At 45.1% G+C, this 16,706-nt stretch overlaps 1 protein-coding gene across 1 annotated transcript in view; it reads right to left on the bottom strand.

The window, feature by feature from the left end:
• The window catches only part of PHKA2 (phosphorylase kinase regulatory subunit alpha 2), a 43,174-nt gene extending 30,878 nt beyond the window's left edge, over nt 1-12,296 (bottom strand). The window contains exons 1-7 of the mRNA XM_074149672.1: nt 12,219-12,296; nt 6,835-6,993; nt 5,655-5,702; nt 5,045-5,213; nt 3,983-4,065; nt 3,279-3,359; nt 115-213 (exon numbers count right to left, since the gene is read on the bottom strand). Of these exons, the coding sequence (XP_074005773.1) occupies nt 115-213; nt 3,279-3,359; nt 3,983-4,065; nt 5,045-5,213; nt 5,655-5,702; nt 6,835-6,993; nt 12,219-12,296 (717 nt within the window). The remainder of the gene's footprint in view (nt 1-114; nt 214-3,278; nt 3,360-3,982; nt 4,066-5,044; nt 5,214-5,654; nt 5,703-6,834; nt 6,994-12,218) is intronic.
• Between the last annotated feature and the right edge of the window lie 4,410 nt (nt 12,297-16,706).

Genomic DNA, 16,706 nt, shown 5'->3' with positions numbered 1-16,706 from the left:
GCCATAGTTACTACGTTAAGTTCTTGGTTCGGTTAATCAACATTTCGTTTGAAAACAAAAGGGAGAGGGTGTTGGGTTTTACCCTAGCAAAGGAAACAGAAGACTAAGTTTTACCTGACAATGTTCTACTTCATCAGGAAGAACATGGATCACTGATTTGTGTCCTCCATGAGCTCCAAAAAGATCTAGTTCATCAATTGCTTCCAAAGCGGCCTTTAAAAAAAAACCCAAACAACCACCCCAAACCATTAAATAGCTTTTAATTCAAGTACACACCCTAGCACCTGTGCTTATCCTTAGAAGGAAATTACATAGATGTAAGTTTGCTTCACAGACATTTTTCATCTTTAAAGGAAAGCTTGGCAATATTTTAGAAAAAGGAAGTATTTCTGTTTCTCTGCTAGTAGGATACAGGACTGATGTGCTGGTGACCCATCTTACAATTTAAAGGCAATGCAACACGATGGGGAGCAGGGCTGCCACAGAGATAGTATCTGAAGTACTTCAAAATAAATGCTTCTCCTGTTTATATTCCAAAATAACTCCCACGTTCAGTGGCCTTTCACTGCTCCTGCCTGAAGGGCAGTTCAAAGAGGAAGGCTTGTTCAAGGTACCCCAGAATCAGCCAGTGCCCAGAGAAGAGAGCATCGCCATCTCTCTGGTACTATCACTTCCCAAAGGAAAGAGAAATGAGATGTCTGCTCTCTCCACAGCCAACCAAGGCACAGCATGCTCCATCTTTGTCAGAGACATGGACAGTGGGATAGAGTGCACCCTCAGCAAGTTTGCTGATGACACCAAGCTCGGTGGCACGGTCAACACGCTGGAGGGAAGGGATGCCATCCAGAGGGACCTGGACAGGCTTGAGAGATGGGCTCGTGCAAATCGCATGAAGTTCAACCAGGCCAAGTGCAGGGTCCTGCACCTGGGACGTGGCAATCCCAGGCACAAATACAGGCTGGGCGGAGAATGGCTAGAGAGCAGCCCTGAGGAGAAGGACTTGAGGGTGTTGGCGGATGAGAAGCTCAACATGAGCCAGCAGTGCGCGCTGGCAGCCCAGAAAGCCAACCGCATCCTGGGCTGCATCAAGAGAAGCGTGGCCAGCAGGTCACAGGAGGTGATTCTACCCCTCTACTCTGCACTTGTGAGACCCCACCTGGAATATTGTGTCCAGCTTTGGAGTCCTCAACACAGGAAGGACATAGACCTGTTGAAATGGGTCCAGCGGAGGGCCACGAAGATGATCAGAGGGATGGAGTACTTCCCCTATGAAGACAGGCTGAGAGAGCTGGGGTTGTTCAGCCTGGAGAAGAGAAGGCTCCAGGGAGACCTCATAGCAGCCTTCCAATATCTGAAGGGAGCCTACAGGAGAGCCGGAGAGGGACTCTTTGTCAGGAAGTGTAGCGATAGGACAAGGGGTAATGGTTTTAAATTGGAAGAGGGGAGATTTAGATTAGATACCAGAAAGAAATTCTTTACTGTGAGGGTGGTGAGGCACTGGAACAGGTTGCCCAGGGAAGCTGTGGATGCCCCATCCCTGGAAGTGTTTAAGGCCAGGCTGGATGGGGCTTTGAGCAACCTGCTCTAGTGGAGGTGTCCTTGCCCATGGCAGGGGGGTTGGAACTCGATGATCTTTAAGGTCCCTTCCAACTCTAACCATTCTATGATTCTATGTCAACAGGTGAATCGCCATGTCTCACGCCTTGTTACCATACCACATTTGCCTGGTGAAGACATTAGCAGCCCAACCACCGACTATATTTGGGCATTCCTACTTTAGCCTAGCAGGCTACAAAACCTGGCTTTGAAGCAGCAGGGTGTGCAGCACCATGCAGGAAATGTGGCAGGAAGAGAGCAAGGACTGGACAGCCAGAACGAGGTTAGCAGAGCCTTCCTTTGAAACGCGTATCTACCAGGTTGTGGTAGCACTGAATGCTGCTCCATGCCCAGTTTTTGTCCTGCAGTTTCATGCTAATGTCCATCTGACAAAGGGAGGATTGCACAGCGCAGCTTGCCTTATCTCTTTGCAGAGCGGCAAGGGTGTTTTTCTTGTTCCAATGCAAACATGGGTTTACTGGCTCTGCAGAGCCCCTCTCTCTAGCCCAGTACTAGAGCAGGAGATGACTGCTGTCTCTACTGACAGCAGCAGAAAGCCCTGTTGAGGAACTGATAGCCAGGACTACGGGCAGTCTCAATGGTGCAGAAAAAGCACGGAGATCCACTCAAAGGCATATGCTCTGCACTGTACTGCTGCCACAGGTAGCCACACAAAGCAGACAGGGCAGAGAAATGTTGAGGGAGAATTCCTGAGGCAGATTTAAAAAAATAGCATTTTTTTTTAGCCTTCTGCAGCAGGACATCCAGTGTGCCACCCCAGTTCCCACCCCAGACAGCACTTTTATTGAACTCAGAGCCACAGAGAAGCAAAGCTGTGCAGCAAGTCCCGCAGATCATCCTTACATCAATGTGCCCAGAAGTCGTGCAGAGATCACAGCAACCCACGTCAGACTGCTCATTGCAGAAAAAATATTCCTACCGGACATCTAAGGAATAACCCACCCCATGGAAACTGCCCCATAAGCATTCGACTGAACTGTGGCCAAGATCAGCAGTTTCTCCCTCTTGCACTCACACAAGATCTTGGTAACTAATAAATCCTACTGAAATGCAACTACACCTTTGACCTTAATGACAATTGGCTTCTGTCAGTTCCCCAGACACCATGTAAAAAGGTCGTTGTCAATTACATATTTACATTTATAGCCTTCTGAGCTTTGTTTAGTATCTCCGTGACCTTGTGCTATGGGGGAAGCAGAAATATCCACTTTAAGTACATCTTTAGTTATTTTTCTCTCTAAATTAGCTGTGAATAATTTTTTAGACTGATATTCTTCTGTTTTCCAGAATTTACATCTGGCTTTGTCTTACCATGAAAACATCACATAATACTGGGGCTAGAGAATTAAGAAAGAGGAACAGAAAACCAGAGGCCATGTCATGATACTGCACCTCACTGAATCTGTCAGATTCATGCCTGAATTAGTCTGGTACCCTTCTTGCAAGCCCTGGAAAAACTGTGTTGACGTCCTTCAATGAAAGTCATTATCACAAGGATTTTACACTGAAAAATACTCACTCACACCCAAACAAAAATTCTTATACAATCAGTTAATTATTGCAGTGGCCAAGATGACTATGCAAAGGAAGCCATCAGGTTTGTCAGAGCCCTTCAGCATGACAGAACAGCCACGAAGGAGGTGTCAGGAAGACATTCTCACTTTGGCCATCCCTACGGAGCTCGCGTTCAGTTCGGGGATGCCCTGGTTTGTCTTATCACCACGTTCCCAAATTCCATAATCCTGTAACAACATCATCAAGAAAAAAACTGGCATGATTATATACAAAAACAATGTTTTCCCCCCTTGATCCAAAACAAAACCAGACCACTGCATGAAATTAATTTATTTGCCTTAAAAAAAAAGAAAATTAAAAAAAAAGGCTCCAAGTCTCCAAAGAGCCCCTCCTCACGTTTAAAGAGCAGTACATAAAAATATACCCTAGTAGGATCAGGGTTACAGTCATGAATCACTGTCTTCATACAACACACAAAGCCCTTTACCCTTCCCCCTGTGCATGCTTCTCCCTGTGACCCTTTATCTCGTCACTGTCCAAAAAGCTTGTTAACACTTTGCTCTTTTTAGAAAGGCTCATAAGATTTTAGTGAAACATCAGGAAATATTATTAATTATCAATAAAGAAAAACTATTATTATGATAGAACACGTATACCTCACCCAGGCAGCAGGAAATCCTCCATAGCCCTCCCACCATGTCCAAAGCTGCTGCTTATAATGTAAAGTACTGACAGGTTCTGACATCTTCTTATGGAAAAAGAAGTCCATATTTTCCTTCTCCATCAATAAATAATTTTCCACCCAAATCTGAGCACTGTTCAGGTGATTTACATATAAATAACTACTTACAGCAACTTTGTAGGCAGCTTCTATATAAAAAACAAGATTCTGAATAAAGGTAACTTCATCGAGGGTGAAGATAATACGCAACCCTGATTAAAAGAAGAGAAGAGAGTAATTATGCTGTATCAGAACTAAAATTTGCTCTTCATTGAGTTTCATGCTTTTGTTTATTTGCTACCAACTACTGCCCACTGAAATAAATGGAAAAATTCATGCTAATTTCAAAAGATCAGGCAGGAAGCCTCAATGCTCCCTGCTGATAAAATACTTCAAATGCCACCAATACATACTGTCTCAAAGACCAACCAAAAACCACCCCTGTGAGGGTGGCATTCAGACACAGTGGGTACAAAGCAGAGGCATCTGAGCCAGCTCTGGCTCTCAGGAGCGGTGCATCCCAATTCCCACAGCTCCCCATCCCTCTGCCTGCTTAGTGCTCTATCGAGGGACAGAACAACCAGGCACCTGCTCTGCCGGGGTCAACTGCAAGGGGCTCTGAGGACAGAAAAACATAAGGAAACAAATCCTTATCCTCACAGGTGGAGTACAATTGAGAAGAGAACAAGATAAAATAGCATCAGCAAGAAGAGGGAACACAGGTGGCACTACTGGCACCTGACTCAACGTCGCCACTCTCTGAAGAAAGCTGGTTGTCCATTAGGACACACTGCATAGTCTTCAAACATGTAACTCTTCGCTAACATGACTCTGAATATCCAGTTGTCAAGGTTTTGGCTGGGATAGGGTTGACCTTGTTGCTAGCAGCTGGTGTAGTGCTACGTTTTGGATTTGGGAGCAGCTGCATGGTCCTAGTTGCTGGCTGGGATTAAACCACAACACTTATGTATTTGTATGCCAACAAACGTAAAGGGAATGGACACTGCCAGTTACCATAAACATGACATCTTAACTAAGTCATACCTGTTTTCCAGAGAAATATTACTTTCTCCCGAGTAATAATTATGTAAAGGTCTTTGAAGCTAGTTACAACTTTTTTTCCTTTTTAAATGAAAGCTAGAATAGAAAAAGACTGCAACAATAGTCAAGGCTAAAATACCTTCTGCTTACCTGATGCAGTCATCTGCGCCAAGAAAAGCAGGTAAAGGGACGTTGCATCCACTTGTAGATGCCCCCACTGGTCATCCCCAACCACCGTGGCACAAGTTGCAGAGTTATACTTGGCATGTAGGCAGTCCTTGGTACTCTGCGTGCGTTTGAACTTCTCTACCTTGTCTACCTAAAAAACACCACAAATCTCAAATCTGAAACATTTTGGAAGAAATTTTCCAAACTATTTCAAAATGATTAACTTTTCTTAGGTGAGGTGTTACCTCACTTCAGTGTGTTTTGATTCATCAGAGTGCTTAAACACAACTCTAACTTCAGGCTCCAGCTAAATCCACATCTCTTTGGGAAAGAATAAGATGAAATTATCATACTGGTTTCAGATCTTACTTACAGGTGCGCATCTTACTGAAAATCAGTTTGCAAAGGCAAAACTGTGACTTGCTACAAGCACAATCTCAAAAAGGTGCAAGTAAGATCAGAGTTTTGCTCAAGAGTTTTAAAAAGACCCCACATACCACCAACTACACACGTGCAAAAAAACCCATCTGCTACATCCACATGCTTCAGATTAAACAACATGTACTAATTGAACTCACACCTATGACATTACCTGTCTCATCATGCACTGAAGGAGTCCCCGCATAAGCTTCACAACGTTCTGCAGGAACAAAACAGAACCGGTGACACCCTCACAGGGCTAGCCTCATCAGGTGTTACAAACAACATTCAAAAGTGACAAAGTTCACACCCCCTACTAACCTTCTACAAAAGGTAAAAAAACGTGTATTTGTCCAAAATGCTTTATATGCCTTTTTCTTAATATACTGGTTGATTTTTATCCCCACATCCCTATCTGGGAGAACAAATCTTTTGCCAAAGGCCCTTTCTAAATAGTGGAGCAACTCTCTGTGATCCTTCTATCCACCTAAGGAATGAAGAGGACTGCTATGTCCTGTAACAATAATAACAATGATGATGACGATTTTTACAGTGACAGATGCAGGGAACACTGGTAGGTGATTGTAAGACACCGACATGCCTGGAAAACCTGTGGAGCTTCTTCCCCTCTTTATACAGTACAACAGAAAGCAGATGACTAATGTAAAGAAAGGGCCTCAAAACATGATCATGCAAACTGAGTCAAGTTTATTCTGTCACCACAGATCTCCCTGGTCTGAGCAGTACACGTCAGCATAAAATTTGCCCAGTGCCTTCAAAACAACAGCAGGACACTGACACTAACACTCCCTCACTTCCCTCTACACTCTCACTTCTGACACCCACTGTCCCAGCTGCAGATTACAGAAATTACCTGTGTGAGTTACTTCCCCTTTCCTTTTTCAAAGATTGCTACTTTAAATGGCAAGCTTCTCCTCACAGGGAGAGAAGAACGGTCTAGCAGATAAATTGCTGCTCTAGGATTCAAGTGACCTAGGCTTGATTTTCTGCTCCATAATACACCTCATGAGGGATTCTGAGGTTTGTCAATCTGGGCATGAAGTCTCTCAGAACCTAATTTTCAACAATTGGCCAATTGTTAGAAGTTTGATTCCCACATGTTTTTGTTTTGTTTATATTTTAATTCAGATGTCAGCCTCTCTGCTGCCAGGAACACTGCATACCACACGCTGCATCGATGCTGCTGTCAAAGGAACAAGACACATATTACAAGCTGGGAAAACCCTCCCAGATCCTAGACGCAGCAGCAATGAGAATGCACTTGGTTCGAAACCACTACCATATGAAAAAAACCAAACAGCATAACTGGTTTATGCCAAACTTTGACATACCTGCTCAAGCTCGTAGGCTTTGGCCTTATCCTCATCCCGGTCCGCATTCTTCCGATAAGCCATCCCCAGCCCCCACACAGCCAGGATGCTGTAGATGTTGTCTCGTACCCAGGCATCTTTATGGTCCGTACCAGCTGAAAGCAGCCCCGTAACTGGATTCTAACCATGGCACGAGGAATAAAGAACAAACATTACTACCCGAAATCCCCTCTACTAAGAAGCACCACTTCTTTCTGTATCAAACGGTAACAAAACAAAAGAGAGAGCCAAAGATGATTTCACACTGATTTCACACTGTAGCTGCTCACAATTTCACAACAGAAGTGAGGTCCCACCTTTCTTTCCCAAACTCACACAAGTGAAATGCAAAATTTACTTGAACACTTCAGGATGTAAAGCTTATAGCATCCAGCTGGGCATCCTCATCCACATAGGATTATTACTTAAGTCACTGAGTAAAATTTGAAATACATTGAGGAAATAGGAATTTAAATTTTAGATATTTGTAAGGAAAAGAGGGTACTGAGTTAACATTAGAAATTGAGTCTGGCATCTATTATTCTCTATGCAACCAGTCTGTGGCATAATCTTGAGGAAATAAAAAAAACAATAATTCCCTTCTAGGAAAATTAATTATTTCTATTTATTTACCTGTGTGGTTTCTGACAGCTAAAGCATGAATGCATGCAAAGCCTTATTATATCCTCCTTTGGAAAACATACAGAAAGACAAATTCTGATGGTGTTGAAAAGCAGCACTGTCTGAAAACCAGCACACTGCGTAGTGTCCTGCATCCCAAATACTCCATTAAATTTTTCATTGCCTCATTAATTCCCATCACTTCATTATCATTAAATTTTTAAGACTTTCTCAGCCATATGTTCTTCACTAACAAAAAAAATGAGTTAGAGAGGCAAAAGGTCAATAGAGCATTCAATCAAAGTCAAGCCTTTACAGCAAATGTCAGCGAACGAAGACCAGTTACCAGGGCTGGTGTGACAAGGGGCAAAGATTACAATAACAAAGATAAGTAAAATTAAAAAGAATACATACACCAAATTTTCATTTCTGCTACATACCAGTTCACTCAACTCCTTCCATAGTTAGTTTTAAGAAACTTCTGTTTTATGGGGGAGGAGCTTCAATTACAATCTCCTGGGCTTTGCATGTGACAACTGAACACGGCACGGGTGACAGCCTGACACACATGACTGGGCACAGTCAGCACTATTGTTATGGTTTAAATACAGCAACATCTAGTGGCTTGCTGAGAGTAGAAACAGGTAGTTCTGCAGAAACAGATCCTCAGCACGGTCTGCACAAACCAAATTACAACTGAAAGATCACCCACTCATCTATTTGATGGGAAAACTAGCACATATGAACCCAAGAAGCTTAAAAAACTTGAGAAGTCAGACCAAGGAGTAACAGAAGAACAAGCAAAGAAAGGAGACCTCGCTCCCAGTTCAGCACTGTGCCAGTGTGACAAAAAACAGGATCGCAAAAGGCAGATTGCATATTCCCAGTATTTTTAGAGGGTTCTTTGTTTCCCTCCCTCCCATGCTGGACGACAAATGTCTATGTACCTGCAGCCCTGGCTTGACTGAGATCACCTGCTCTCTAAGAAAAGACAACTTTCATTTATTTTTCCCCACCCTCCATGCTGGGCTGGCTGCCACTTGCAAAATAAAAATGCCTCCAGCTACCAAGACGGAAATCCCAGAAAAATGGTCCATGCATGACTTTAAAAGACCATTCAGTCCCCAGGCAGGGACCTGCCTGCCTTCAAAAGGCTGCATTAAACACATCCAAGGGTAGCCTTTGGCTCCTCTGCTAGAAGGTCCCACCTCTTGGTGTGCACTCACTGGGGCTAGCTCTCATGGACTGACAATATATTAATGTCTTTCCTCATGCACATTCAGAATGTTAGCAGAACAATACAATATATTACTATTTTGAGTGGTTTTGGTTTGGTATTTTTTTAGAAAGTACTTATTCTTAAAAAACAGTTATATTCTTCTGTTACCTGCTGACACCACATGAAAAGCACAACCCTTACAAGGTGCTAAAGAGCCCAAAGAAACACCGAGTGTGCTTAGCCCCAAAGATGTTGGAGGGATTTTAGCTCAGCTAGTACTTCAAAGCATTACATCTATGCAGTGATCGCTAATTGGACTAGCAGGTCTCATCCTGCAAATCACACTGCACATACAGATCCACAGCACAAAGAATTTTACTAGCACCCATAGGCTCTGTGAGCTGAGAGCACCGCAACAGAAAGCTGATTGCTAGACTAAGACTTTAAACTGTTGTATCATGCCCAATCCTATTTTTAAGTCTATCTGTTAGTCGGGAGACAAAAAAAAAACAACAAAACACAACACCAGTTCCTACTGGCCACCAGATGCTAGTAAGAACTTCAGCAATACAGGCACAAAAATAGCGGGGTTCTAACCAGAGCAGCAATACAAGTAAGCCCACATTTAGCATCTTGCTGAATATCTATTTAATTTGCATCTGTCTCATTGATCCATCAGATGAAAACTGATGTAAGCTTTAGCAAAGTCTGCAGATAGATTGTTTGCATGAAACCAGACGTAACACAATTGGGGTTACCCAGAAACGTATGCTAGATGTGCTCCCCTTATCAGCTCCATACGCTTTTCTCTTATAGTACCCCTAGCAATACTTAAAATGTATATAGAAGTTAAGTTTTGCTATTTTACAGACATATCTTAAGACTCTCATGTCTTCTTATCTCATTCAAATTATCAAGTGTAATAAGCAGCTGAGAACAGCCTCCTGGTGATGCTCTTCAGTGATTGCTCAGCTACAGTATCGAAGCATCCCTCTGGCCCCTGTTCCCAGGGCCACATGCAATAGCTGGCAGACCCCACACTACAGCAGACCGCTATAACTGATGCAAAAGCATGAGACAGGAGCCAGTGGTTTGGGTCTTAGCCTCCTTGTATGAGGATCTCATCCTTTAATGGGATCGTACCTACCACTGTGCATGCTGGAGGGCCTGATCAGCAGAATACAATGCTTTTAAAACAAAAAAAAAAGGTTCGCTATGACTCCAACACTGCAAGGTACTGCATACAAAAACTGTCAATCTTGGTGAAGGGCCCAGACCTGTGCTTTGAATGCATGTCTGCCTGGTAACACTTATATTCTGAATTAAAATATGCCTCTAAAATGACATTGATTTAGAGTGATTGGAATGAACACAAGATCATTTGTTGCTACTGAAAAACCTGACCCCCAGTGTACTAAACACCTTCTTAACAAAGTATAATAATGTTCCTGAGCACACTAGGTGTTCTCCTTGCTCCATCCTTATGAGTGAGCTCGTTACTGCCCTCCATCACAGCACACCAGCTGATGTGCCAAGTCTGCACATCTGGTACACTTGTGGATGCAAGGTACAAGGTCGCAGTCACACATCACCCCTGTGCTCAGAAGCATCTTAAATGCCTTCTGGCTCTTCTGCCAGTTTGCTCCTCAGCAAACCGATGGCTTAAATTCCCCTCCCTGGCTCCATCCTGAAAGGCACCAGGAAGGCATCAGCAGCAGTGAAGCAGCAGCCCAGTCCATCCCGCCATGGACTACTCTGCTCCCAAGCAAGACGGGGCTGCACATGGCCCAAAGATAATTGTCCTAACTTGCATGAGTAAGCACTGCATCTCTACACCCAGCTGAGCAGGGCATTTTCAATCTACTGCAGTGGAAAACTATAAAGAGTGCAGATACAGAAAACAAATCTAGAAACCTGCCTTGCAGCATCTCTCTGGGCCCTCTTGTGATACTCTTGTTCTTGTGCCTTGCTGCTAGCCTATGACTTGCTTTCCACACACAGATGAAAACTTACTTATCTCCTTCCCCCACCTCTAAATTCTCCCCAGCATTGAGCACTTAGTGGAAAAGGCAGCACTGAGCCAGGAACACGCATCCGAGCACTGTAAAGAGCAATTACAAAATTCTGGGTCACTAGTATAAACTCCCATATTACCATTAAGTTACCCTTTTTATTATTGTTAACTATTAATACCATTAAGACACAGCTTTCAAGGGGCATGCCTGATCTCTGCATCTCAGAGGCTCCATCTCTCCTCTAATGGAGGCTGTTAGCGGCATCCACACCCTATAAACACAGAAATTAAGGCAGGCACTGGAAGCCAAAATGACTTGTCCAAGGTGATCCTGCAGACAAAAGGCAGAGGTAGAAGCACAACTCAAAGCATCTCCTGCACCCCAGCAGAGCAAGAGAGCAAAATTATCTGCTCACACCACTCATACCACGTTCTTGCATTTGTTTCTAATGAGTTTACAATAATTAGTACACAAACATTAATTCACAGGCGTTTGGACCCTGTGCCCACAACAAGAAGTGACAAAAATCTTACCGACCTAAGCAGATTTGTATCCTAACCTCTTCTTTCACTGCTTTCCAGTTTCTTGTAACTCTCAGCAACTAAGTATATTTGGGAACTGACTTGTGCACAAAGCCCCGTTGCCCTAATCTTTACGCACTGGACTGTTTTAACCGAAGCATAACGCCGCAGAGTCCTCAGAGACCACCTAGGCAAAGCGAGCACACGAAGCAGAGAGCACTGTGCGTACGCGCTGGCCAAAAAACATACAGTTTCTCCCCACCAGCCCTGACGTCTTCGCTCTTCCACTGCTCGCGCCGCAGGCATCCCTGCCGACAAGCTGCCTCGCACGGGGAAAAGATGCTCCACTAAAACCAAGGCCGGACAAGCCGGACCCGTGTCAGGCCGGGGATGGGAATGCGTGGGACGTGCACCGCGGCACACAGGCCCCGCAGAGAGCCCCGCACACCGGCGGCTGCCTCCCCTGCCCTGCCCTGGATTCACACCCGGCTGATGCCGACAGACATATTTCAGGGGCCCCGCGAGGGACCTCTGTGTTACTGGGGCTTACTTGCGTTACGGGCACGTACATATATATATATAGCGTTACGAGGGGCGAGTTGTGTGTAACAGGAACATGAACGCATTCCACACGCGGTATTACTGTTTGCAACCTCACACTTGCTGTGTTTCCCGCATATTTTCCAGCGTGCGTTTATATAAGCGGCTAACGAGCAGCCCCGAGGATCCCCACCGCCTCAGCTTTCCCCCGCGCTCCCCCTCAGGCGAGGGAAGGGGGCGATAGGGAATGGGAGGCCCTGCGCCGGGGAGAGGACAGATTTTCTTCCACCGGCCCCGTCGTCCCCCTTCTGCCAACCAGGCTGCGGTCACCGGCCCCGGCCGCTCCGCCGCAGGACCCCCCACCCCCGCCCCGGCACCGCGGCCGACCCCATGGCGCCGGGCGCCCCCAGCCCCGGACAGACGTCCCGCGGCGCCGGCGGCTGCCCTCACCTGGTGGCAGAGGATGGTCCGCTGGACAAGGCGGGCGTAGCCGTCCAAGCGCACCCCCGAGTTGCTGCGGCTCCTCATCGCTTCACGGCCGGCCGGCCCACCCGCCGCCCCGCGCCTCCCGCCTCAACCGGCCCGGCTGCCAGGCCCGCCCCCTCCTCTCCGGTGGCGATCGGCGCGGCGGCAGCCGGAGATGGCGGCGGCGGCCTCCTCCCTGCCGGCCGGCGGCAAGGCGGGGCGGGGCGGAGCGGAGCGGAGCGCCCGGCCTCCTCCCTCCGGCTGGGGTGGGTGAAGAGGAGGGCGGGCTGTCGCGGCGACGAAACGGGAGGGAGCAGGGGACGTTCCGTGCAGGTGGGGTGCGTGAAATCCCAAATTCGGCTTCTCTGAGGAAGCAGGAGAGCGGGGAAGCGGCGGGAGGAAGGGCAGGCCCCGCAGCTCGCCAGGAGGTGTCAGTGCCCGAGGGATGGGCGAGGAGCAAAGAGGAGGCCGAGCAGCGCCAGCCCTAGCGCGACAAGTGGCAGAAGTCAGGCTAAATGGTCAAAAACAAAGGCGATTTTATACATCCTCTTCGTAAGTTTGTAAGACAAAATGCAAAAGGCCAGAACGATTGTTGGAAGCTGATTTTTTTCCAGCCTTAAAAAATAGTTTTGAGACCAGATAGAATGAAAAGCAAAAAAAAAAACAAACGCAAGACTTTTACCTTCACACCTCAGCCCTGCCTTTCCAACCTCATAAAGAAACAAGATTTAGCGATTTCTGATGGAAAAGAACCTGCTGTTCCCACAGGTCCCTCACTCCCTAGAGGCGTTCAGCCCTGACCCGAGTTGCCCTTGCCCGACTCCTGCGTTCATGCTGTAGCTCCCGCGCACAGATAGGACAGGAGTGAACAGAATGCAGGGAAGTCAGGCAAAGAGAACCAGAAACTTGACGAAGACTTAGAAGATGAAGGCGTGTGTTACGTACAGTTGCGAAATCTTCGGTGAGTTCTCCTCGGCGCTCCTGGCAACGGGAAGAACGGGTGGTAAGTGTGGATGGGTGCTGCAGGAGACTGCATGCTTGCCCTTAGGGAACGGTTTTTCTGAGCGAGGTGCTGCCAGCTGTACACAGCATGTTGCGGTTTATCTATGACTAAGCTTAAAACCTCCTGTCGGGTATCCCTGGGTTGGCTTTGCAGCCGCAAGCTGATGCATAGAATTTTACTTTGCGCTCTAGGGAAGGGGCTGCAGCTTTCATCAAGCCTTGGGCTGCCACGGCTAAACTGCCAGACCAAGCACCAAAAGATTACTGTGACACCCAATGTGCAAACACTTTTTCAGCTATTTTTAACGATGGTAAATTACTGAGATAAAATAATATGCTGCTGTGGGTGCAAAATTTTGCTACAATATGTGTGTGCTGCTACTAAGTGGCAAAGTCATAGAATTATAGAATTGTCTAGGTTGGAAAGGACCTTTAAGATCATTGAGTCCAACCATCAACCTAACTCTGAAAAAAAAACCAAACAAACCAAAAACCAACAGAAAAACAAAACACGCCCACATCACTAAACCATGTCTCTAAGCACTATTATCAACCTGTCTTCTAAATGCCTCCAGGGATGGTGCTTCAACCACTTCCCCGGGCAGCCCATTCCAAAGCTTAATAACCCTTTCAGTGTAAAAATTTTTCCTAATATCCAGTCTGAACTTCCCCTGGCGCAACTTGAGGCCATTTCCTCTTGTCCTATCGTCCGTGACTTGGGAGAAGAGACTGATCCCCGCCTCTCTACAACCTCCTTTCAGGTAGTTGTAGAGAGCAATGTTTCCTCTCAGCCTCCTTTTCTCCAGGCTAAACAATCCCAGCTCCCTCAGCCTTTCCTCCTAAGACTTATTCTCCAGACCCCTCACCAGTTTTGTTGCCCTTCTCTGGACCCGCTCCAGCACCTCAATGTCTTCTTTGTGGTAAGGGGCCCAAAACTGGACACAGTACTCAAGGTGGGGCCTCACCAGTGCAGAGTACAGGGGGATGACCACCTCCCGAGTCCTACTCACCACGCTGTTCCTGATACAGGCCAAGATGCTGTTGGCCTTCTTGGCCACTTGGGCACACTGCTGGCTCATGTTAAGCCGACAGTCGACCAACACCCCCAGGTCTTTTTCTGCCATTCAGCTCCAGCCACTCTTCCCCAAGCCTGTAGCACTGCATGGGGTTGTTGTGACCCAAGTGCAGGACCTGGCACTTGGCTTTATTGAACCTCATCCCGTTGGTCTCAGCCCATTGATTCAGCCTGTCCAGATCCCTCTGCAAAGCCTCTCTACCCTCCAGCAGGTCAACACTCCCCCTCAACTTGGTGCCATCTGCGAACTTACTGAGGGTGCACTCGAAGTCAGAAAAGACTCCCCCATCCCCAGGAATAAATCAAATAAAAATTATTGGAAGAATCCTAACATATGTTAGTGTGCAAAAATAAAAACAAAGGAAAACTCCAAGCAGGTCAGTGACAGTAGAATATGTGTTTCCATAGGGAATTTAATTACTGAAGCCAAACTTGGCTATGTGCTTTTGCTCATAGCATTCTTGTGGAAGAGCTTCAGCAGGCTTGAGGGAAAGCACTGGCTGGACAGACTTATGTCAGGGTTTTCTTTGGTAAAAACAGATCTGCTAGATGAACGGTAAAATATGTGGAAGACAACAAATGTAAGGGCTAGCTCAGCGTTTCCTCCAAGAGATTACGTACTGCAGCTCTTGTAATCTGAAGAATTATGACACATTTATCTAATAGACAAAGTTTATATATTTCATGTGTTGTACTTGCTGTAAATTTATTACTTTTTTTTACAGCTGAAAATATAAATACAAGAACATTAAATAAATTTACAAGAAACAGTGCAAAGGCAATCAGCCAAATAGTTAAAGCATTCACAGAAATGCATTCCAGCTACTAGCATTCCAGTACTGTCTTTTATTAACATGCAGTTAAAACCTTGTGGATAAACACAACAAATACTTTAAGTTCTCACTTTAAAAGCATATTCAGAGTAGTCTTGGACATAGGTGACCAAAAGAACCCATGCGTTGCATATAGAACCACAAGAGGGTCTGAGTACTGAAAAGTTCAATTGCTGAACTACAAGAGAGCCCCAAATAGGAGGCATTTAATGGATGCTTTTTGTTGAGAAGTGTGTTTCCGGGGCTCCCTACCGAGTGCTCTGGGAAAGCAAAACCCTTGCTTTCCTCCGGCGAGCATCTGTCTCAAAAAATCCCCTTTACAGGGTCTGGCACTCTGCAGTGTGGCGCCAGTTTGTTCTAGCTCTTGCACCAGAAGCATCCAACCTTTGCCCAAGAACACAAGGAGAAAAAAGCAATGGCCACAGTTGCACACATCTGTGAAGAGGCACAACGAGGGCTCATGCTAATTTCTGTTCATGAAGAATTTTCACAATGTTGTATTGGCACTATTTTCTTTCAGCTATTGTGCATGAAGAGCCAAAATCCAGCTTTTTCAGAAAAATAGCACAAAGTGAATGAAATTTTGCTTCAGAAATTACTGAGCTAGGGCCTCAGGGTTTGGCTTGCCAATGAAGGGCCGAAGTACAAGCAGAAAAACTCATCAGAGTAGCTCAAGAGCTGCCCCTTAAAAAACAGCCACACAATGAAACAGACAATTTCTCAGCTACTAAATATAGCAGCTAGCATTTATTCTCTGTATTTTTTTCTTCAAAAAGTAACACTTCTCTACTTTTCTTTATCATTGCAAATGAGAAATGGCAGTGTGTTTAATCTCTGGAACCATCACTCAAGATAAAATATTGACCATGCTGAAATCAATCGCAAAAGCTCCCATTGACTTACTCAAGCCACTAATGTAACTTAGTTGTTCTTAATAGCCTAGTGACTACATTATTTTTCACTCCCTCATTCATGGCACTCTACTACCCAGCTTCTGTCCTTCTGTGGTGTACTAAGAGCTCTGTCGCTAAAGGTCCAAGATGGATAGTGTTTGTATTTACAGTTCTGTATCTAGTGAATATCTTTAAACCACCATAAGTGATTTCACTTATTGAACAAATTAACTTCTGTATCATTCTGTGTTGAAGTTAATTATTTCAATTAAAGACAAATGCAAACTTACAATAAAAGTTAAAACAAAATAACAATTATTTTTCTATACATAGGAATATTTAAATTTATGTTACAAGAAATAAATATAAAAGTATCATTAAGATGCTTAAAAGTTATTTTTCTGCTTATTTACATCACTATAGTTTGCTACTACAGCGTACAAAAAGTTGAAGAAAGCGTAACTAGCATTTTTAAAGATAACATTGTTTGTACTCACAAGTTGTAACTTCATACATTTATACAACACTACTATGCGTTACATCCAGATAAAATTAGTTGTAATGAAAAAAAAATCTAAACAAAACTTTCCTTTAAATTTTAAAAAACTCAAAAAACTTCTAATGAAGAATCAAAATGGAAATATGCCAGCTGTAATTTGACATCCAAGAT

Source organism: Numenius arquata, chromosome 1 (assembly GCF_964106895.1).
Source record: "Numenius arquata chromosome 1, bNumArq3.hap1.1, whole genome shotgun sequence".
Lineage (NCBI taxonomy): Eukaryota > Metazoa > Chordata > Aves > Charadriiformes > Scolopacidae > Numenius > Numenius arquata.
The sequence above is the reverse complement of the archived record's forward strand: the minus strand, read 5'-3'. Positions and strand labels throughout refer to the sequence as shown.